General features: G+C 31.7%; 4 protein-coding genes across 5 annotated transcripts; 1 reads left to right on the forward strand and 3 right to left on the reverse strand.

Moving 5' to 3' along the window:
* Positions 1-3,101: 3,101 nt before the first annotated feature.
* LOC108775437 (IQ and AAA domain-containing protein 1) lies at positions 3,102-16,415 on the reverse strand. 2 transcript variants are annotated; one of them, XM_018541809.1, is made up of 11 exons: positions 15,903-16,415; positions 15,005-15,215; positions 13,332-13,609; positions 12,761-13,070; positions 11,742-12,026; positions 11,304-11,548; positions 10,660-10,947; positions 10,338-10,430; positions 10,130-10,247; positions 9,754-9,835; positions 3,102-3,394 (listed from the first exon to the last, which is right to left on the reverse strand). In XM_018541809.1, the coding sequence occupies exons 1-11, from the start codon at positions 16,404-16,406 to the stop codon at positions 3,292-3,294; spliced, it is 2,517 nt and encodes an 838-aa protein (XP_018397311.1). In that variant the 5' UTR covers positions 16,407-16,415; the 3' UTR covers positions 3,102-3,291. The 2 variants fall into 2 exon arrangements, with proteins under 2 accessions (XP_018397311.1, XP_018397312.1); XM_018541810.1 differs by lacking the exon at positions 3,102-3,394 and having other exon boundaries at positions 9,644-9,835.
* A 1,442-nt stretch (positions 16,416-17,857) lies between these two features.
* CSN3 (COP9 signalosome subunit 3) lies at positions 17,858-20,236 on the forward strand. The gene is made up of 4 exons (XM_018541832.1): positions 17,858-18,008; positions 18,224-18,484; positions 18,972-19,696; positions 19,877-20,236. The coding sequence occupies exons 1-4, from the start codon at positions 17,954-17,956 to the stop codon at positions 20,171-20,173; spliced, it is 1,338 nt and encodes a 445-aa protein (XP_018397334.1). The 5' UTR covers positions 17,858-17,953; the 3' UTR covers positions 20,174-20,236.
* A 924-nt stretch (positions 20,237-21,160) lies between these two features.
* On the reverse strand, positions 21,161-21,815 carry Nrk1 (nicotinamide riboside kinase). The gene has a single exon (XM_018541833.1). It carries the CDS (start codon positions 21,734-21,736, stop codon positions 21,161-21,163), a length of 576 nt encoding a protein of 191 aa, XP_018397335.1. The 5' UTR covers positions 21,737-21,815.
* Positions 21,816-21,942: 127 nt separating this feature from the next.
* LOC108775456 (active regulator of SIRT1) lies at positions 21,943-23,537 on the reverse strand. Its single transcript, XM_018541834.1, has 4 exons — positions 23,355-23,537; positions 23,177-23,275; positions 22,714-22,862; positions 21,943-22,469 (listed from the first exon to the last, which is right to left on the reverse strand). Exons 1-4 carry the CDS (start codon positions 23,416-23,418, stop codon positions 22,356-22,358), a joined length of 426 nt encoding a protein of 141 aa, XP_018397336.1. The 5' UTR covers positions 23,419-23,537; the 3' UTR covers positions 21,943-22,355.
* Between the last annotated feature and the right edge of the window lie 7 nt (positions 23,538-23,544).

The following is a 23,544-nucleotide window of genomic DNA, read 5'->3' on the forward strand; positions in this document are numbered from 1 at the left end:
TTGCTTTAAACGCATCAGTAAAAACAGTGCGTAGTTACTGTTAACTTACAATTAAGTTCATATATAATTATCACAAAAATACGTGTAAAGTAAAAACAAGATTCTATAATGTAATTCAATTGCTTGATACTTTTTTACCAAGTCAGTCTAACAATCTTAGTTTAAAAAAAATCATCTCCCAGTCACCACTCAGTCCGCACACTAATACAACACTTTAAAATATTAATTTCATCGACTATTTCGATAGATTACATCTTTCTGATTTTATTGCTTTATCTTCTGATTAAACTCGATTTTTTTATCTTCATTGAATTAATCAAAACAATAAAATTAGGAAAACAACAAGAAAGTAAAAAAAAATTGTAAATTTTGTTCGTTTTGTGTCAACTCAATAGACATAAGTTCAAATCAGAAGGTCGATTACATTATCACGTTGTCGCGATGTGGACGACTGACGAACGATGCGCATATAATCGTGAATTCAATTCAATTCAATTTAATTCAATTTTCTCTGTCGCGATTATTATGCGTACGTTATGTCGCGTGTCTGCTAATTAATCGTTTGTAACGCCGCGATGTATGAATATCTAAAGACAATAGGGGTTTTACCGAGAGTTTCAGCTATCTTTGGAAACAGTATTGCGTCTCTGGATGCGGGTGAACATAACGCTTGATCTTGAAAATATACCGTCACCGTGTGTTGTAACGCGTTAACAAGTATAGCGCGGGTCTCATAAGAGGACAGGTAAATACGTATCTACCATTCATCATGCATTTGCTATTTTACGCCGCAATTACTCTTTTTCAATTACTCTTTTTCTTAAAATAAAAATTCAAATTGAAATGAATAAGTTTTTCGAGACAAATGTATAATATTATGATACACTTGGTTGAGAAATTAACATTTTATAATTTCAAATCATGAATAAGTACATGATTACCATATATACATTACCACGTATACGTACATACATACATACACGCATGTGTAGAGTTCTTTTTTGAAAAGTGACTCTTCTGCGAAACCTACATTCGTTAATACGATGACTCTGTCTCCTTTATTTATCGGAATTATAAATATTTAAACTGAATTTTCAAGGTCACGTAGTTCGATAAGAAATTGTGACAAGCATCATCTTTTTATCGCACTTGTCTTGCACTTGATTTTAACCTGATATTATTCGCACGAGTTTTTCCCGTTTTTTTTCATACGTTTTTTACACGTCTCCGCACAATAATATAATAAATTAATAAGTACTCTCTTTTAGACACGAATACGAATGCAATTGTAGCAAAAATTATTACTATTGTGTTAATTATATATGCTATATACGCTATTACATAAGTAATATTGTGTAAGAGAGAGAGGGAGATAAATTATGAACAGCGAATTGATAGAGAATATGATTACGTTATCTTAATTTGTATTCAAGTATACAGTATTTGATAATCCAAAATTACCAAATTAGTTCTTTTCAAATATGAAAAATGTGTTGCAAATTATTTCTTACACTTAAAAATGTATCGTTAATCGACTAATCCATACTCCGTACTCTGCACTGCATTACATTATTTAGCAAAACACCAAAAGATGATGTATATAAAAACTTCTTGCTATATTTCGTGAAGAAATTCAAATGCTATTAATATACATTAAAATGTACAAACAATTTTGTTTTCGTATTTCAAATTTCAATATTGAAGCAGCTGCAACTTCTAAATGAGTTTTTTTTTTACATGTCGATATTATCATTGTAAATGATTCAATTTAAAAGTCATATGTAACGTTCATGTTAATTGAGGTAAGAAACTAATTGTGCATACAGCTTAGGGGTCAATTATCGCGCTTCCTTATCACATCGCATTAATCGTCACTCGGTTAATTGATCAATCATTTAAAGCCTTAGAGTCACGTTCGGTACCGTTTGCGCCCACGCATTCGCAACAGGTGCGTGTGATTGTAATTAGTAATTAAGGAATATCAGTAATTCTTGGAACGAAAAAGAAGTGCAATAGGAAATATCGTATAAAAGAAAATCGGAATCTCTCGATTTTAAATAAGATTTTTGATAACACGTAATTCTTGTAACAGAAATATTTGAAATTTCACAAAAATCTTTTCGTTCAAGTGGAGCTTAAGTTTTTAGTTCGATACTTTCTTCATTTTTTTTTCTATGTTTACAGGCTTTCGTTGTTCGTTATACGAACTTCAAGGCACGTCTATAATATTATATACGAATCATTTGTAAGTGAATTGGCAGGTACACATTTGACGTTGTACTTGCTAGAGCTATATACATTATGACGCAATGCAAGCACAAACGTAACATTGTCTATCCTCGTAACATCGAGTTTCCAAGTATAAGGTATAAAGAAAAAACGAAAGTAGCGTCCGAGTTACGTTTTTCTACAATACGTACGGAGACTCGGTATCGTTTCTTTATCCTATTCACATATAAGTATTGTGATACCAAATGCATGTGTTATTTTGCTCTCTTCACACCACATTAGATCGTTCCGTTAAATACTCAATACAAAAAATGCAGTCGGTTACTCTGTTTCTCCTATACGCTTCGAGTGTTTAGCCACTTTACATTTCGTTGCTTCTATTTACATATATTTATACACGTTATTATACATAAATATGTATGTATTATATATATTCTCAAGTAATCATTAGCATCTATCAAGTGCCGCATGTCATGCAACTTATTACGGTAAGACATCTTCATCACCTCCGAGAGAGATATGTAATCTATCCTTGTATAATATTAGATACGCTTATCGCACGGTACGCTTTTTTTTACATAGAATTTAATTTTTTATATTTATTCACGCACAGTTCAAAGAATCTCGAAAGGAATGTGCACAATACGATTAAATCTTGTAAAACGTTGAACGTAATTCCTTGCGAAAGCCTTCGAAATACGATGATAGGAACTGATTCATCAATCCAATACTCTTCTTACACGGAGAATCTCTTGAATTTGCTATAATACTCAATCGTTTCACTATCGAGATTAAACTTTGAATCGGCAAAGTTGCGAAATTCCGATTCCTTTTCGGAGTAGTACTACATTTTTATCTTATCATATCTTCGTATATCAATATCGATAAAAAAAAAAACAAAGGATTGTTAAATCTAATTAGACTCTCACGACTCAGAATTAAGAAATAAAGAACACCTGTAAATTCTTAAATTTTCTCTTCACCCAAGCAAACGATTATTCGGAGCAACAGGGCATGGAAAAAAATGTACTCGTAAAAAGTGTCGACGACGTTTGTTGTGTGTTACACAATCAATTGCATTTGGATACGTAAAATCAATCCGGCGCTTTCTCGTACAATTAACGAAATCGTATCCGGTGCTCTCTTTTTTTTTTTTTTTTTTTTTCTACAAGTGTCGCACATAGCTGTGGAAAGAGCGTACAGGTATAGGTAAGCTTAGTAAATTTTGACGTACCACATACGACGCGCTTGGCATGTCTCGGAACGGATATTGGCGGCAACGTCTCACAGCCGGAAGCGGAAGCGGACGGTATCGATCGCGCGTAGGACTCACCTGACTCACGCTTTCGCGTATACGAGCGATCCCCGGAAAAAGAGTTGGAGCGGAGCGTTCCTAGCTGCGGTATTTCGAATGACCGCCGCGCACGGTGCTCTCTTCCTCGCCGGGACCTCGCCTCGTTCACCTCGGGTTGAGTGCGGCGGCGAGTGACTCTCGCTCACCAGAGAGACAATCGGCAAGTCGGGCGTACTGAGGACTGGCTAGCATCTAGCTCACCAGCATCTTATTATTGAATCGCACTGTCTCTGTGGTCTGACATCAGACCATGTGGCAACGACCAATCGGAGCGCGGTCTTGGCGGGCGCATGCGCGCCCACCACCCGGTGTGCCGCATCCGCGCGCGCGACTGACGACGACCACGACGATCACGACGACGCGATGATGACGACGACGACGACGATCACGATCACGACGATCGAGACGACCTGGACCGGACGACCGGTGAACGACGACGCGGCGCGTCCTGTCTGTCACGAGCAAGATCGTGACCACAACGTCACCCGCCTTCACCCGCCGCCGCTGCCGCGCCGGTTTTTACTTGACGTGAGGATCGCCAGATTTCGCGCGGGCCACGCGTCTGTCACATGCCGCTGGCCGCACCGCACCGTCGTGACTCTCCCGCGTTCTTTCGTTTCGCACGACGCCAACGGTGTTATCGGGGAACGATAGCGTTACCGGCGCGATGTGGTTTCGCAGATACACGTGAAAGGATCGATACTTGCGATACTTGTCGTCGATGATGCGCAATATCCTATGATTTTGTATACATTCAACTATTAAAAAGCCGCGCGCACGCGCTAATAATGTATGCAGTAAAGAATCGATAACGAAAGTACTCATCGTCGTTCTTTGTAAAAAGGGTAAATAGTTATCGCTGACGTGTCGAATGAAGGTAAAGCAAGGTCACGAAACGAGCACAAAAAAAAAAAAATAAAATTAGAATAACTGTATGGTCCGCGTACGGAGTTTATTCTTAAGATGGTCCTATAAGTAAATGTTTTAAGATTCTAATACGACTCTATTGTCTTATAAGGTCGACGTAATTGTCTTATAAGGTCTTAATACTGCACTTGAGACGTACGGTGTCTCATAAATATAAAAATCAACTAGGAATGCCGGTCTACGTCTTTGATCGGCTACGAATAAATCCATATTTTTAGTCCGTTTCTAACATCTTAATAAAAATGTACGAGCGGTGTTTGCTCTATCAAAAATAAACTGTAAAGTACAAATAAACAAGCGAGTATATAAGTACATACGCTATAATCTGAAGAGAGGTTTATATCTAATTTCTAAGTAGAATCGTAAGACTCATAACATATTTTCGTAAGAGACGTAAGTCTACGTCTACAACGTTGCTCTAAGAGGCAGTAAGCCGTGAGAAATTGACCAATCACAGTCGAATATGATAAAAATAATCGACTGATTGATGAATTTCTTACAGCTTACGGCTTACGGCCGCAGCCTCTTGAAGCAAGATTATGGATCTAGATTAAGGACTTTTAAGTGTTTATACCTTTATACATTTTACATAAAATATCTTTAGAGACAGCTTTTTACTAGCCATAAGATTCATAAAAAATCGTAGATATTTATCAGCAATCATATGTTTTGCGATCTTGCGCATAAAATTAGAATATTTATCGTAAGTTCTTATAAGTTTTACGACAACAAGTCTTACGATTCTGTTTATAATTGACCTATATTAAAATTTGACCTATATTAATTTATTTTTACACAGTTTAAACGCAATTAAAATTTTATAATAATTTGTTTGCAGAAGGTAAAGGTCGAAATGTAATTCCGAATTATAAAAATTATGGAAATTCATTAATGTCTTGTACAATATTAGCTAAAAGTATTTTTTTTTAAATCAGCTAAAAGAGCTAACGTCAACCAAAATCAGTAAAAAAAATGTTGTCGTAAATTCGTCTGAATATACAGCGCAATTACCATATTTTGCCACAGTTTTAAGTAAATAGCTTTTAAACGAATAAGTGGATTTAAATAAACTTTTACACGTGCGCGAATATTTATTAAAATTTTATTGGCATGTATAAAAAATTGATTCAACTACTGCATCATTAATTTTGTAAATAAATGCTACAAAAAGCGATTCGTCAGAAACAAACAAATTAAATTATTTTTTAATCAATAAAAAAACTGTGTTTCAACATAAACATAATAATAGATGTAAAAAAAATAGAAACTTATGAAATGTTTATATTTTTTGTAATATTTTGAGTTGACATTCTTAATATGTTAACGTCTCATGTGTTTTTTGCCAATTTTGTCTGCGGGCTTTTTAACATAACGTTACATCATCCTGATGGAGTATAATACGAGAATCGTAGAATTTGTAGATTTCGTCAGTCGATACCAGACTCGTGAATTAACGTAGATAAAAGTGCACAGTTAAGCTAAGTAGCTTTTATTTAATTGAGTTGTCAACTTATAGAGCAGTGTTTACAATGAAATTTTAGGATGTATTTTAAGAATGTAATTTAAGCTTTAAACTCTAAGAAATTGGCCTCACAGTCGAATGTGAGGAGAATAATTGATTATGATTGGTCAATTTTGTACAGCTTGTGAGGCTTAAAAAGCTTAAGTTTATACCTTAAAATACTCATTGTAGACGGCGCTTAAATTAACATTCGCGAGAAGTATGGTATTGCAAAACGCAGTTTTCAAAGTCCAAAATCTTTGCTTCACAGTCCCGCCGTTTTTCTCACGAATTATTCATTTTATATGTAAAAACTTTTAAGCGATAAAATTACATTAAATATAATATTTGATATTTTACTTGTCTCTCAATTATTGAAAAGATTTAAATTTGCGATACAGATTTCTAAAAAAAAAACATTTTAGCAAATATTGCATTTTTCAACTGAATTAATGTAACAGAAATGTTAAATAAGTTATTTATAAGCGTACGAGTCATGAAACGCGTTGTGCAATACAAGATTAAGTAAGTACTCCTTATGCTGTTCTCCGCACATACATATTAGTAATATATCGATAATATAATTTTTTTGGTACTATAGTTTCATGAAATATTGCAGTGCAAGAAGCACGTATTCACTGTAAAAAATGCGGACATAAATTACATTTGACAGCTCTACTTGAATATTTTATTCAACTTACCTATTAATTAAATTCTCTTTAAAAACAGGCCAATTAATTTTTCTATATAAAAATAGAGCATAGGAATGTTTTTTTAAAAATTAATTCCGACTTATTATTCAGACTAAAATTTCCGTGCCTTTTAATCGTATCGTATATTAAAAGTGTGATAAAATATCGATATATACTAGAGTGCACTATAAATACTAGATATGATAAAAGAAATGGACTTTTTTAATTTTAATTGCATATGATTGGAGAGGATTTGGACTATTATCTCGACAATGAGGGAAAGTTTTAAAATAGTTTCTTAATTAGACTCTTAAATTAGATTTTAAGTTAGTCCACAAATTTGTAATTAAAATTAAGATCGCTTGTAGTATGCAATTATCTTGCATTGGGAATAAAACATGTCTGTAGACGTGCAACACAAATTCACGTGATTTATGTAATAATTTCGTGAAAAATAGGAAAAAAACAAATCTATGATATATTATTCGAGATTAAATTTAAAATTATGTAAATAAAATGTAAGTAGAATTTGTCTTATCGTCGAAACGTCTGCGATACATAAATATTAAAAGTGATAATTATATAAATTAGTGTGATTTCGTGAGCATAGATCAAAATAATTGATGTAAACTATTGTATCATTGTCCATATAATGTATATATACATATAGCAATTATATTTCATTTTGAACGATAAACGTCACACACAGAAACGATAGACATGTGAAAACGATAAAAAATCTCATAAGTATTCCATAAAATTTCAATTTTCTATTAATCATAGAAATTGCAGTTAAATTCTTTGTGTTCTACAATTACTAGTACAATTACGATATATAAATGTTTATTTACATATTCAACATTCTTTCGTTGATATGTCAGTTTCTTAAAATCTCTGGCACATTTTTACATTCAAATACAAAAACAATTTCGTCTGAAAATCATTTCATTTCTGCACATAAATTTATAATATATAAAAAGAAAAAAATTATAATTTTCTATATAAAAAGGTTTTTATTACAAGAATTTTTGTCTTGTGATATCTGTTACATAAGATTGCACCTTCCTTCATTCATTTATTTTAATCATTTATTGTTGGTAATTAAAGTATTAGAAAATGTGATAAAAATGTAAGATAAAAATATACCATGCATGTAAATTATCCAACAATTTATTTTTTAAAAACAAAAAAGATAAAGTTACAATAAAAAAGAAATAACGAAGCAATAATTTGTACAATTAAGTTTATTTCTACTTAATGAGCAATGTTTTAAAATAATCATGTTTTATATAATTTAAAATTCAAGGTTAAATTTTTTTATATCTACACATTTTACGTAACAAAAGCATACAATTCAAAAGATAAAATATATTACGATATTGAGAATTTATAATATAATTCTATTTTAATACTATTTATAACGTAATTCTTCCTATTCAATTAGCAGGTATGTTAAGAAATCATATTTTATGTTAAGAAATAATTAAAATATATCGAAACTGCTAAAATGTAATTATTTGTCTAAATATGACAGATTGATGTTTTTTTTACAGTCGAAATAAGATAAATTAAGGTATATAAAATAAGTCATAAAATGATGTACTTGATTACCAGTAGGTTATAGCATTACCTTAATCATTATTTTTTAAATTAAAGGCTGCCCTAAGAAAGCTTACTTAGAATCACTTTTAGCACCATTAGAAAAAGCAAAATAAAATTTTGTTAGATAAACTTGATATGAAATTTTTGTGAAATATTGCCGACGATTTTCTTCCAAAATAACAATGAAATCTGGATTAAAACGATAGTCAAATTCCAACGTGTCCATCGAAGAAAGTACCCGAGATAACTAATCATCACGCTTAACGAGACCTTTGTGGCATCGTCCAAAGGCAAGCATCCTGTTTAGCACCATAGATGCCGCATTGTGAGTGACGACGATACGAATTGCAGTTGCTCTAATCAAAATCGACATTGATATCGACAAGGAAATGTCGTGTCGTGACAGAGATGTACGCTATTGAGATAATCGATTATTCGGCATGCAGTCTCGTGTGCTTTGTCACGCAATGTATCACGTGGAAGCGATTACGAAAATGAAAGCACACGGACGATTCACACGGGCAAGCCGTGATCCAACAAATCTATTGCAAAAATTATTATCTATGAATGTTGTACGGTAAATAAAAAATTAAATATAAAACACTCTACGTATAAAAAGACAAGGATGTTCCATAGAAGAACAATACTTGCTATATAGAGAGAAGCAATTTGTTTTTTACAATTTATTCTCACGTAGTACAACAATATATGTGTTTTTTGTGCAACATTTCTTTTAAAAAAATGCTTGTTTTATAGGTGTATGTATTATTTGTAATTTAAATATAGATGGACATATGTATTGGTCGTTTGTTATTTCAAAAAATGTAATCAAAAATGGCGTAATAGTCTGGTGACTCGTTGACCTGTGACATAAAGGCAACGATCATGTGTTCGCGTACGATTTAATTCGTCAGCTAGATAGATATGCTTCATGCGAGTGTGGCGTACGCGCAATGAGTAATCTCATCAATCCGATTTCAATAGATGGAAATTTATCTTCTTTGTATTAAATATTTAATTAATATTAGGTACCAGTAATAAAAGTTATAACAGTAAAATAATTAAAAAAAAAAAAAAAAGAAACTAAAGAATTTTTAATACGACTTAATTATCTTATATTTATTCTTGATAAATGACTTTATTATTTCTTATATATGTATATAATATAGTAGATCGAACAAAAGTGATACCGCTTCGCACAAAACATTAATTTTAATATTTTAGACCAGCATAAAATTTGCAAGCTATATGAACATGACTAGAAACAAACAAAAATAGCACATTGAAATTCTTTATTTATTTATCTCTATCTCAGTGACTTTTATTATGGTCGTTTATTATGAATACTCGTTGAGGTCATTGATAATGTATCGTATAGAAAGTGGATCCTTTGCATGGGAAGGCTTCACTTCACTCATTATTTTCCTCCTTTTTTCTTTTTCTGCGACTCATTTGCTTCGTTCAACTTCTCTATTTCTAATTCCAAAGCTTTTTGCTTTCGTCGACATGTCGGCGTTTTGGAAAACCAGACTGTAACATTAAAATTCAAATAGGAAGTAAGAAATTCTGGCCACGGTCGAAGTTGTATCCTTTAAATGCTTAACTAATTCAATGTAAATTACTATATACTTCACATTGAATTAGTTAGCATTTAAAGATTCAGCTTCAACCGTCATGGCCAAGATTTTCTACTTCCTACTCTTGTTGAGTCCAATAAGTCATCAAATGTCCAATAAGATTCTTATTGATTAAAGTTCAAGTTTAAGCCTGTTAAAATCCTGCTCCTGCCATCTCATGCTGCCAATCTATTACGCATTTACAAACCTAGAAACGCATCTTCCTCTTCGCGATACACTGGATCCTTGAAACTCAATGCATTCACCAATTCCACGTGAGTCAACGGATGAGTTCGTAATTGTACCATACGCTTCGTAGTCATTACCTGCATCATAATAGAACATAAAAGAATGTTAAATTAAAGATAATATTATAAGTACTGATAACATTATCATTTGCAATTTAAATTATCAACCTCATTGATCGTTGCTAAAACAGTTCCTATCGTGAAACCATCGCACGCTTTAGCCATAGCCGACGTATCGAATTGTCGGCTAATACCCGAATACTAAAAATTAAATTTTTTATATGTAAAAATAAATTATTGATTGTATTGATATAAACTTGTTTGACGAAATAATAATTGTTTAGCGTATAAATAAATTAAAAGATTGGGCAGTTATTATTATTATTATTGAATGAATTAATAAATGAATAAATTAAAGAGAGACATGTGATAACGATTTTTTTAAATAGAAATTTATTAAATATAAATTCAAACACTTTGCACAACTTACTTTATATAATAAATCTTTCCATATAAAAGACACAGTGCCATAATCTGGTCTAGGAATATAAATAACTTTATCATAAGTTTGATATAAAAGTTTTGGGTCACCGTCCCAAGGCTTATTAGATGTTCCAATAAACAAAACTCTGTCTTCACTCGTGATGTTCTTCACTAATTTTGGCAAATCTTTTCTCAAACGTTTCGGATCGGTTTTATCAGTTTTTGCTACTTTCTTTACAAACGGCTTTTCCGCGTTGTCCATGAAGATCACTGATGGCTGCAGTAATCGCGATACCTTCGAAAGTATCGAAAATTGCTTAGTATTCACAATATTATTCAACTCATCGATAAAATTGATTGCTTATCATGATAAAACTTAGCATGATTATACTTTAACTCTTTTCGATAATCAAATATCAACTGCACTGAAACTGAAATAATTATAAATAATTTTATTATTTATAAAAAAATGGACTAAAGTTCCTTCTCCTCGTCTCCAAATTTTGATACGAGTTTTGGTATAACTACAATTGGTATACTGCAATTCTATAAGTGTAGGATAATTTTTGAAAACTGTATAATTTTGTATACATACTCATTGACAAGATTTGTATATCATAAGAGCTAAAGTATATACGAAACATTACGAACCTTCGAAATCAGATGAACGAGCATAATCAAACCCGACTTGCCAGGATATTTGCCAGCGATATTTGCCGGCGTAATATCGAAGAGAGTAGCTCCAAGTTCCGTGCAGATCGCGTTCACCAAGAGTTTTTTGCCGCTGCCGTGCGGACCGGCTATCAAAACTGACCTCACGAGAGGTGTAAGTTCTCTCAAGACTTGATTGCCCAGCGGAAGTATACAGTACTCAGCGATCAATTGCCTAATATCGCCTGACGTTATTTAATTAATTACTATAAGCTACTTTAATTAAACTGATTCGGAAATATTTTGGCAAATTTTTTTGCAAATTTTGGAAAGAATATTTCTAATGTAAATAGCGAGAGAAAGAGAGATTTTTATTTGTTGCAGCAATTTATCGAAAGTATACAAATTAATTTAAGTGCTATATGCATCTAAATGTACCGAGTGTCGGAAGAGGGTCTTTCTCTTTCATACGAAGATCGTAGTTCGCAAAAGACTTTTCACCCTTAAACTCGTTTAGCGAAACCTCACAGTGAAGCTTAATAATTCCTTGTGTGAGAAGCTCCTCGAAAAGTGACTCGGTCGTTCTGTCGGGTGTCAGATCTTTCTCCTTTTTCCTTTTATTTTTTTTTCCGCTCCTGCGAACTCGCTTCTGAGGTTTCTTCGCGCGTTTTCCTTTGAGACCTTTGTCTCTATCTAATGCAAGCTGAAGCGCCTCTATATCGCCTGATCGTAATATTATATCGCGTTATTAATAGTTATGTAAAAATATCGGAAAACTTGTGCTATTTCAATGCAGTTAATAATCAAACCGTGGGAAGTATATTTTTTTCAGAAAATAAATATTTATAATATGTTAAATTAACACGTACTTTATTCATTATTGTCTTAGAATTTACGTTTTAAAATACTATTTTTATGTTACTTGTCCATATTTACTCATAAATTGTCATTTTAACATTAAGAAACGTTGAATATCAATTTTACACAAAATCTTTAAATAATATGTGTGTGAATAAATATAATCTCTCAATATAGAACAGCATTCTTTTCTTTTTGGACAATATAATTCTTTGTAATTTTTTGCAATAATTTTTGGCCAGTACAATAAGATGAGTGATCGTTATTCATCCAATATTGTAGAAATTGACGATTTTGGCAATTATCTATTTGCAGTGACGCGCTTATAATTACATTATACAGGTCATGGTTGCTTCTTGAGAGCAAGTACAACCTTTGAATAATCAACATGTGCTGTTTCAGAAACATAAACATTATCGCAAAAAAATTGGACGAAAATCTCTACTCTACCTTACAAAATAGCATAGACTCTCATTTTCTGACGAAAGAGCATTTTAAATAAAAAGAAGAATGAATAAAAAACAAACTTATCTTGTGCTGTTTTCAGCTTTGATCTTGATTATTCTTTTTTGAGAAATATAGTTTCATCTTGTACTTACCTCTCATCGTTTGATCCACTACTAGTCTGATTTCGTCCTCGATTTCCCTCGTTTTCTCCGCTTCTATCATGTCACTATAAGGCAATTGCACTGAGTTCGCGGATTCGTCTTTGTCTCTCCATACATCTTGATACTCCTGATTCGCGTGAATCAATTCCGGCAAAAAGTTAGAGGGGACAGATTTGAATCCTAGATCCGTCTCGTCTTCTGATTGCTCCGTTTCGCTATCTTTCTTCGATTTTGAGCGTTTCGATTTCTTTGATTCCTTCGATGATACCGCCGTGGACTTACTCACAGTACTCTCAGTCCCCTGTAACAAATAAGAACGAGAAGCGCAATTAAACGCTGCAGCAGAATTGCTTTCAGTCGACCGTCAATCTTTGTAGACACAAATTTAATGCTGATTGATCGATTTGATAATTACTTTATTATGTTTTCGTGTAATATTAATACAATTTAAATACGACACTTATAAAAATAAAATAAATTTTTGTACATACATCCATTTTTATTAATTCTTATTTTTTATATTTCGTTTGTTGTATATAATATGTACATGTTAATACTTTACTTGTCTGCTGAAAATCATTCGTGAACCTCCGCTTTCAGCGGATGGTAAATCAGGTATCTTTCCAGTTTGTTGAAAATAAGTGTCGACCCAATTTCGAATTTCACCCCGTATCTTTTCTTCCATAATAGCGCTTTTCTCCTTGCGAATTCTCTCCGTAGCTTCTAAAATCATACTCTCGTATTGCTGTTGAAAATTAATCTGCTTTTCGTATCTCTGTTGTTTCAGTCTTTCCGCTTGCTTGGCGTTTTCCGTGATTACTTGACTAGGTTGTAGCATTCCTTTTGATGTAATTAGTAGATATGTTATAATCGTATATAATTATTATAACATTATACGTATCGAATGGGAAGAGAATAGCAAACGTTCTCATTTTTTTTTATCGAAACGAACAAAATTATAAATAACTGCCTCCTAGAGAGAGGGTTGAAAATTATTAAATTTTTATAATTTGTTTACTTTTTTCTTTGTCTTTTCGATAAGAGACAGACTATATAGAGTTTATTACGATTGGATAAAATTAGCAGACTCATACGTGAAAAAAAAATCGGATTTCATTCCTTGAATGAAAATATTAGTTCGAAATTTTGACACCCTTATCTATATACGATGAGTCTCTTGTTCTGAGTTAATTTTTATTACTTTTAGAAGTATAATATATATATATGAAAATTTTAAATATTAAATCTCATAAGACCGTACATGTGAGAACACAACTAATAAGAGATAGAAATAAAAGGTCTACTGAAGTTGGATCTTTGTTGCTTGAATAATTCAATATGAATTATGTATATACTATATATGTACATACTAGAGTTGTTACTTTTGACTGACTTTGAAGGTTCGAAACTTCGAATTTAACTTTAAATTTTCGAAGTTTAAAATATTTTCGAAGCATCGAAAAATGCATTTATACGAATGGCAAATTTATTCAGAAAATGCTAAAAATTGTATAAATAAAAAATAATTGATTAATACAGGTATTTATATGCAAAACTGATATTTTAAAAAAATTTGGGAGTATTATAACCTGAAATATTGCATAATAATATTAGTCAGACTCGATACGCTTGTAAATAAGGAAAAATAATGCTCAATACAACATTCTAATTAATAATTAAAATTTAAAAAAAGTAAAAATAAAAGAGGATGTTTAAAAGAGGCCGATTCGTTTGTGTGCGCACGCGCGTTTTTAAGATATTGTATGATAATACAATATTTTAAAATTGATATTCCATACTGGAAAAAAAAATATCAAGTATCGGCTGTCTAAAAAGTTTAATTATTGAGTAACAACTGAAAATGATGTTTTCTATTATTCATAAATAGTTATAAATTGAAGATTTATTGTATTTATATTTTAAAACAATGCATTTTATTATTGCTATTGTGTTAAAGAACACAATTTATTAGGAAAAGTATACTTTATACGCACGATAGATTATTTACGACCCAGAGATGAACTTCTGAGTTATTCTAGTCAAAGGATACTCACGAATCGAGGTCAGCAACGCACAAAACTTGTTTTCTAGATGCCAAACTTTTTCAGGAATTGATCAAGAGAGACCGGTATTTGGCTAGGTGCTCTTATAGTATTTCAAAGAAAAGAAATGCGCTGGGCACGAATGACCCAATCGTGTGTATCAAGGGTTAAATAACATCGCGATTATTTTTACCTATAAGTAACATTTCGTCGAGACGTCTTTTGCGAATGTAGCATCTAGTAATATATCCTTTCCATACTTTTTGAATTTTTAATGCCGCGAGTTTCTCGCTGGTTTCATCTTTTTCTTCCATTTCTTGCTTTGTAGTCGATCTTTCTTTCATTTCGCGAACTTCTTTCATAAATTGATACCGCAGCCTACCTTGTCTCGCTCGTTCATGAGCCTGAAGAATTACAATTTATTTATAGATATAAAATTTATGATATGCATCTATTATATTAATATACTATACACATACAGATACACGCAGAGGACACGACAATCTTATACATATGGCGAAGTTTAGATTAATTTTGACTCATAGTAATAATATTCATTTTATAGTCATTAATAATAAATGGTAGAAAACAAAAAAATATTTCCAAGATATGAATAATAATATACATATAAATAATATCAATTCAATAAAAAAGTCAACTCTCGAAATAATCAAAATGAAAAATCTAGGGCTAATAAGAGCAATTTGCTGTTAGTAGTGCGATCAAATAAACATTTTTTAATAAGAATGAATACAAAATACTAGACGTTATAAATAATATATATATGTATATAATATTTTTATTTCATTCATTTTTAATTTACATGAAAATATGAAGAATATACTAGTCTCTGGAAAAGGCTTACTGGGCAAAGATCGAGATAATAACTTCGTCAAGTTATTAGACTGAGTGGCCGATCGTAAACGTGTGTGACGAATGTGTTAAAATGAATTTGATCCATCCGTTAGATATTTATTTATTATAGTTGTTTAGTTGTCTCATATCAGTTACAGCTCTGTTTTTAGAAACGCGATCACTGTAAAACAGGAATCTTATTGTTGGTTGAATCTTTCTCATGACTCGCGATATACCTGAATAAGCCGTATAGCCTGGGACTCCGTAATTTTCCTGGGCACAACAATCTCATGAAGCGCGCCGAGATTTCGGAGCGTATCTTCGATGAATTTGCGTCTTCCCTCGATTTCAGCGATTCGATCGCGTCTGTAGTAGCTCGGTATCCGAATTTCGGCCTCCTGCGGCGTCACATCACACTCGATCAATGTGTCATCATAATAGCTGTGCTCCGAAAGGTCGATATTGACCAGTTCGTGTTTCAACTCCAACACTCTACCCAGAGTTGCGTCTAATGATCTCTTGATCAGCAAGCGCTTCTGAGGCTGTATCACTTGATCATAGCATTGCTCGAGTTTATTACACGCGAGGATATACTTCACGTATAATGCCGAGACGACGTTGTGCGCCTTTCCACGATCCTTTTGTGGCTTCGCACCCTGAAGCACCGTATCCGCCTGGATCGCCTCTGCGAGCGACGTTTGAGCCACTCTCCAGAGCTCGTCGTACGTCGCGCTCGACATTCTTTCTCAGTTTCCTTCTAGAATCGAAGGCAAGCACTTGGGAAATTTTTACCCGTTAACGTTATCGTTCATTGTTACGGACAACCGATTGTTGGTTACCTAGCAACGGAATTATCGGCCAGAACTTCCGTTTGATGATCGGGCAAAAAAAATTATTCTATCGAAATCGAATTAATTTACAATATATTATTTACAACATTTTCTTATTACAATGTATTCTACATCTTTTTTTCTTCTTTCTCTTCTTCAGTTGACGAGTCATTAGAATATATGAATGAAAATTGAAGAAAAAACATTAATGATAATAACAGTGACATAGACACATGCTTCTAAGTGCATGGATCTCTTTAATAAAGTTTTCTAAAATAATAAACAAACGCTTTTAAAATAAACTCGAACAAAGTAGTAGAGTTAGAGAATTGTTGCCACATTAAATATAGATAATTTGTGTTCACGAATGCTTTCCTGAGGAAATGAAGAAAGCTTGAATGAATGATATCGGTTAATCGTTTTTCTTTAATTGTTTAAAAAAAATTAACAATTTTATTCAAACAATAATTACAGTAATTGACGGTTTGATCTTCAACAACAGGAGCTATTCAAATATATTATTTTAAACAAGACAAAAACTTGTTCTAAGATGCATTACATGATTTGATCAATTAGAAGAAAGAATATTACTATAAATAAATCGATCGAAGAATTTATATGCTTATTAGACATTTAAATTTTGTGTCATCAAATGGACAGTAGCCTAATCCATAAACACTCGTATAATTTTTTTGTGCAAGCGTTTGCATGGGGGATCGATACAATCCATATTTGAATTTATTTACATTTTGTATGTATAATAAAAATTTCTATTTTTGTTTTTAAAATGATTTTAAAGCTAATATGTTGATTTTTTAATATAAAACAATATCTTTTAAACGTTATAAATTAAAAGTATTCCAAAAATATTTTATAAAAAATATTTCTTTACGTAATATATATATTTAGTAAGTAAATAAACTTTGTAAGAGTAAGTATATAACTTTGACAGTGCTTACACAATTTAGTTATCTACACCTATTATCTGTTTACACCTATTTGCGGGCTTAACGTGACAAATCGCAGTACCCTTCTGGGCTCTAACATCGTTAACAGATAAGAAAAAAAGCTTTCGATTCTCCCTATGTCGGTATCGACAATGAAACAAAAAAAGGATACAAAAATAGTCCTATCACACATATCAAATTTAAAAGAACGATTGTTCTCTATTATATGCAATTTACAAAGACAAATAATTAGTCGATTTGGGTATGTCTGGAATTCTACTCTAGCTAGTAATGCTAGTATTGCCCTTGCCAATTGCCATTCCATTCCACGTTCCACGGTGTTCCACTTTATTTCACCAACTAGCTGCAGCAGCTACCTCTGTTTTAAAACGTCATTGTCATTTCAGCGGTTCAGCCATTCAGCTGAATGTTTGCTCGCGAATGTGATCTCTCTGAATAGGCGCTCATCAATCGTTAACCGAAGGTGATGATAAGAGAACATCCGCAGTAATGGCATCGGCACTGGAGCAGTTTGTAAATAACGTTCGAACGCTTTCGAAGCAAGGTACGACCGACTTGCGAAAGCGTGGAACTTAACCTCAAAACGCAAAAGCAAAAAGCGAAATAAACTTTAAGGCATTCCCAACGTAGAGAACTTCCTTTGAAAAAATGCTTGGATTTTTTAAAATTCACTTCATGTATTTAGTAATAACAGCTTAGATAATATTTAGAACAAACGAATTATTTCGTTAACACTATATAACCTGTTTGTATATACAGGCAATTTTAGAGAGCTGTATGACATCATAAGTAAAAGCGTCGAAGTATTAACGAAAAATGGACAACACTTGGATAATGTTTTGGAAACGTTAGATCTGCAACAACATTCGTTAGGTATCTTGGCAGTGCTCTGTGCAAAATTTTCATTGCCTAATCCTAACGGCGGAAATAACCCTGATGCACATAAACTCTTGTTCAATCAAGTTCAAGAATTTATTATTGGCTGTAATGGAGAACAAGTTAGATTTGCACCAGATACATGTGAGTATATTCAGTCTTTGTTATGATCTCATTGAAGCATTATTATTTATATATATATATATTATATATACACACAAGTTTATTTTAACTGCAACTCTTAGAAATCGCTTGTCAATTTTAAAATCTCTTCGAAAATTATTTTTTTGCTAACAAATTTTATTTAATGAAATATTCAAAATTGAGTTATACATAAATTTGTATAATTATTTAATTTTGAAAATTTTGTAAAATCATACATATTGTAATTATGAATTTTAATGAATTCAAAATTGGCAAAAACAAGCACACACATACACATACACGCCATATTTATTTACAGTATTGCATGTCTAATATTAAATGTTTTTACATACATTTATTTTATCAAAATTTTTAGTTTGGTAGATGTTGAATTTTCCAAATATATTAATGATACTTGATTAATTTAATGTCTAATTATAGTTATTCTTCATTTTTTTATATGCGACATTAATAATTCTTTTTATAGACGCAGACTTATGTCACCTATTTACACAAAATTTAGTCGAGTCAAAAATGCCATTACATGGAATCCAAGTATTATGCCGTGCAATACGCAAAATACAACTTTTTGACAATCAGCTGACCTCAATACATGCGGACCTTTGTCAATTATGTCTTCTATCCAAGTGTTTTAAACCAGCACTTGAATTTCTCGATAGAGATGTCACAGGCATCAGTCAGGAAGGAGGCCAATTTGACTCAAAATATTTTCTATTGTACTATTATTATGGTGGTATGATATATATAGCATTGAAGAATTACGATCGAGCATTGTATTTTTTTGAAGTATGTGTGACGACACCCGCGATGGCAGTTAGCTACATCATGCTAGAGGCCTACAAAAAGTACATTTTAATCTCCCTGATATTACACGGGAAAGTATTAAATCTACCGAGATACACGAGCCAGGTGATCAACAGATACATCAAGCCATTAAGCCAGCAATATCAAGAATTGGCTACAGCTTATTTAGTCAATAGTTGCGAAGAAGTACAGAACATTATTACTAAGTATCAGCAAGTATTTGTGAGGGATCATAACCTGGGACTTGTAAAACAAGTGCTTGCTTACTTGTATAAGAAAAACATACAGAGGCTGACTAAGACTTTCCTGACGCTTAGCTTAAGTGATGTTGCGAGCAGAGTACAGTTGTCAGGTCCCGTTGAAGCAGAAAAATATATTTTAAACATGGTGAGTTTTTTAGTCACTGAAGAATCATTGTCATATCTATATTCTATTAACAGACTATTGACTTCCCTTTTTACAAATAAAGAGATTCATCTTTAAAGTTAACTAATACTGTAGAACACTACGCAAACAATATCTGTAAAATACAAATTAATGTTATTCATTAGCAAACTGTATTTTTAGATTGAAGATGGCGAAATTTTTGCAACTATTAATCAAAAGGATGGTATGGTAGTATTTCACGACGATCCTGAGAAATATAATTCACCACAAATGCTTGCAAATTTTGAAAAGGAAATGGCAGCATGCACAGAATTAGATAAACGAGTACTAGAGATGGAAGAGGAAGTTCTCCTTACCCCGCAATATGTTCGCAAAGCTTGTGGACAAAACGATCAGGATGATCAAGCCGCTGGACCTGCACCAACAAATGTCACAAATGCGCAAGGTCAAATTAAACAAAACACTTACTCTATGTAACATATACATGTCGTTGTGTGTTATCTTTATTAAAAAATAATAAGAAATAACGAAAAATCTTGTTGAGAGTCAAGACTTTAATATCTGAAAGCTTGTTTTTTGAATGATGATAGTAATTAGGAAAATATTTTCGCGACTTGAGTGTCGCCTATTTTGTAAAAAATTTACGAATACAAGTTCTTTTATATATAAGTTTTACATATAAGTTGAATTATAAGTTATAATGATATATGTACATATACGTTACAGAGATATTATTTTATTATCATTATTTTACAGTTATATAAACTAATGTGAAAATGCGCTCTACTACAATTATAATAATCGTATACAAAATTACATACAATTTATATCTTTAAAAAATAGCGATCGTTCAACACTATTCATTTATCAAAATCTCTGTAACATATAATTTAAAACTAGGTTTATATAAATGCATGATTATATTCGTGCGCGTATCAAATAGTCAGCTTCTTTAAAGTATTCTCTCATGATACATGTCCATTGTTGTAAAATAATAAATTATTCATTTTATACAAGATAGTTTCAAATTGCTAGTCAGCTTGTAATATATCCAAAACTTGATCAAAACGCTTTTATTAAAATTACGATATATATGCTAGAACTGAAAATTGGTATATATGGCAATATTTTCTTGTAAATTATATTACACTTTTAATATTACTCAAAAATTCAATTTTACATATATGTGTATGCATATATACAAGTTGATTGGTAAATATTATATGAAACGCGTTAAAAGTAAATACACATATATATCAAGGAAAATTTTTTATAGAAGAGTATCAAAGAAGAGCTTATAAATTATTGAAAAATTTTAATTTACAATATTAAATATTTTCACAATATTAATTTAATTTTTTGTATTTTTCGGAATGTGTAAAAGAAAACTTTTTTTTGTTTCAGGCTGATGATACTTGTATAATTTAAATTTAATCACAAGAAGAGTTAAATTGAGTTACATTTTTAAGATAATAATTGACCAATTTTCTTGAAAACCATTTCACAAATTTCTTCCATATCCTTAGATCCATCGATGAATGTTATAGTTTCATACAGCTCGTTATTTTGAATAATTTCATCTTTGTACTTTATAAATTCAGGCCACACTATTTTATCAAAATATCCCGGTACATCAGGCGGCTCATATATACGATTTTTTCGTCGTTCCCAACATTGCTCCTTTGTCAATGTTAAAAAGTATTTACAATCACATAAATCTGTAATGGCCTTATGTTCAAAGAGCAAAAAACCATCTAATATCAGTAACATCTTCGAATCGGTTGAATTTTTTCCGAGAGACTGGAGTATCTTCATAACATCCGAATACATTTTCTGCGTATCCAGACTTGTTGGTAATTCCCAATTTAGGTGATTCAATTCCTGTATCTTAACATGACGTGGATCGTCTGGTGGTAAAAAATAATTATCTTGACGTACCAGAATGGATGTTGGGAAATAATCATGGATCTTATTAGCCAACGTACTTTTTCCACTACAGGTTGTACCAGATATACCAACGACAAACCACTGCTTCACCATTTTTAATTTACTTGTACTAATACTGTAGTAGTATTTGACGTAGTGTAGACAAAGAATTATTAAGTTTATAGTGTTTAATAATTCAGAGTAAGCAAATGATGTAATCTATGCCCCATCCCCTTTCTCATTCTTTTTCTCACTTTCGTTATACCTACTTTAACATTTACATTATTTGTAACATTCATACATGTATATCACAAGCTGTATATATGAGTCATATAACGCAACATATGATTATGAAATGTTACAATGATAACGTAGCCACTATCACTGCATGCCTGATAACTTAATTTACTACTCCATTTTCTATTTTATGAAACAAGTGTGATCTCACATGGTACAAAGTAAAGAGTATCAAACCACCGATAAAAATTAGCCCGAGACTCGCGGGAATTATTAAAGCCAGATCATACGAGTAAAAAAGCGATCTTATTCTATCATCGTCGATGAATGGTAGACCGATTACCCACACAGTATAATAGAGAAACAAGACAAACGTTAATATTAATATCGCTTTTCCTCTTTGACGATCACTATCAAACATTGTTAAGCATTTCTATCTTAATTTTGTTAGTCTACACAATGTGCTGTTCCTTATGATTCAATGTCGTTATCAATATTATTCCACATATTCTTGATCAAATTTCTTGAAGTCTTCTTCTGTGAAAGCTGTTTCTTCTGTTTTGAGTTTCTCTTGTTGAATGTATCTCTTTCCTACAGCACGGTACAGTAACTAAAAAGTATTTCATGAATTAGTTAAGAATATTTGAGATACATAGTGCAACAAATTCTATACTTTTTTTATTTAAACAACTTTATAACTTTAAATAAATGTTTAAGTGTCTTTATACAGTTAATGTCTACAGATTGTTTCAAATCATATAATATAAGAGCATAAAATAAGTACAACAGTATAGAAAATGTATAAATATGAAAAATTTGTTGAGGTTTAAAATTTATAAAACAATTTCTCGTACATTATTTGCTGTTTTAGCATCTACCCGATTACTGCTAAGTAAAAGGAGTCTTTGTACATTATCATCAGTAGGATCTTTTTGAACAGCTAAGCGTTTCTGAGTCTCATAAACGGTAGTTCTGTTAGATCGATCCAAAATAGTATCAAGATCTATAAAAAGAAAATGGATTTAATAGGCCTTCTACAATAAGCCATAAGTCGTAAATCAGAAGAAACTAAAACTTGACTGTGATTCGTCCATTTCTAGTTTATAACTTATAATTTATGACCTATGGCTTATTGTAGAAGGCCCATAATTTCTTTTACTTATGCATATCTTTCAATATATAGCTAATGATATAATACTTATTAAAATGTAATAAAATATTGTAATTAAATAATTTATTATAATTTAATAATCTACAACTATATAAAAAAAACAGTAAATTTCATATAAGACTTAGGTATATTTAAATAATTATAACCTGTTTCTTCGTCTTTAGAGATTATCCTATGTTTAGTAGGAATTAGATCCAAGGCTCCTTTATATCTAATATTCTTACGTTTTTTCTTCTTCTTTTGCTCTGAAAGTTTATTTTATCTGAAATAGATATTTATATGCGCATCGTTTGGTATATGTATAGGCGGTTTCAATAAACTAACCTCTCTGCAAATCTTCCTCGTAACCCAATAATTCTAAGCTTTTGTGCACGAGTGAATTAGACATTTCTCCGAATCTAACTTAATTTATATAATGATGCGGATTATTAGTAGTGCTAAAGAACATTGTAAAATTACCGAACTGTCGAAAGACACGACAAGCACAAGCTTCGAACTTTCGTAGAACTTCAGA

This window comes from Cyphomyrmex costatus, unplaced genomic scaffold, assembly GCF_001594065.2.
Source record: "Cyphomyrmex costatus isolate MS0001 unplaced genomic scaffold, Ccosl1.0 scaffold30, whole genome shotgun sequence".
NCBI classification, from domain to species: Eukaryota; Metazoa; Arthropoda; class Insecta; order Hymenoptera; family Formicidae; genus Cyphomyrmex; species Cyphomyrmex costatus.

Excerpts from the sequence above, each read along its gene's own strand:
- LOC108775456 (XM_018541834.1), bottom strand. The coding sequence starts at position 23,418 with ATGTCTAATTCACTCGTGCACAAAAGCTTAGAATTATTGGGTTACGAG. Across the intron at positions 23,276-23,354 it reads CGAGGAAGATTTGCAGAGAG|AGCAAAAGAAGAAGAAAAAA; the intron begins GTTAGTTTATTG and ends ATAAACTTTCAG. Across the intron at positions 22,863-23,176 it reads CTCTAAAGACGAAGAAACAG|ATCTTGATACTATTTTGGAT; the intron begins GTTATAATTATT and ends TTCTTTTTATAG.
- CSN3 (XM_018541832.1), top strand. The coding sequence starts at position 17,954 with ATGGCATCGGCACTGGAGCAGTTTGTAAATAACGTTCGAACGCTTTCG. Across the intron at positions 18,009-18,223 it reads TCGAACGCTTTCGAAGCAAG|GCAATTTTAGAGAGCTGTAT; the intron begins GTACGACCGACT and ends TTGTATATACAG. Across the intron at positions 18,485-18,971 it reads TAGATTTGCACCAGATACAT|ACGCAGACTTATGTCACCTA; the intron begins GTGAGTATATTC and ends TTCTTTTTATAG.
- LOC108775437 (XM_018541809.1), bottom strand. The coding sequence starts at position 16,406 with ATGTCGAGCGCGACGTACGACGAGCTCTGGAGAGTGGCTCAAACGTCG. Across the intron at positions 10,248-10,337 it reads TTTTAGCAACGATCAATGAG|GTAATGACTACGAAGCGTAT; the intron begins GTTGATAATTTA and ends ATTATGATGCAG. Across the intron at positions 3,395-9,753 it reads AAGTTGAACGAAGCAAATGA|AAAAAAAAAAAAAAAAAAAA; the intron begins GTCGCAGAAAAA and ends CGACACTTGTAG.
- Nrk1 (XM_018541833.1), bottom strand. The coding sequence starts at position 21,736 with ATGGTGAAGCAGTGGTTTGTCGTTGGTATATCTGGTACAACCTGTAGT.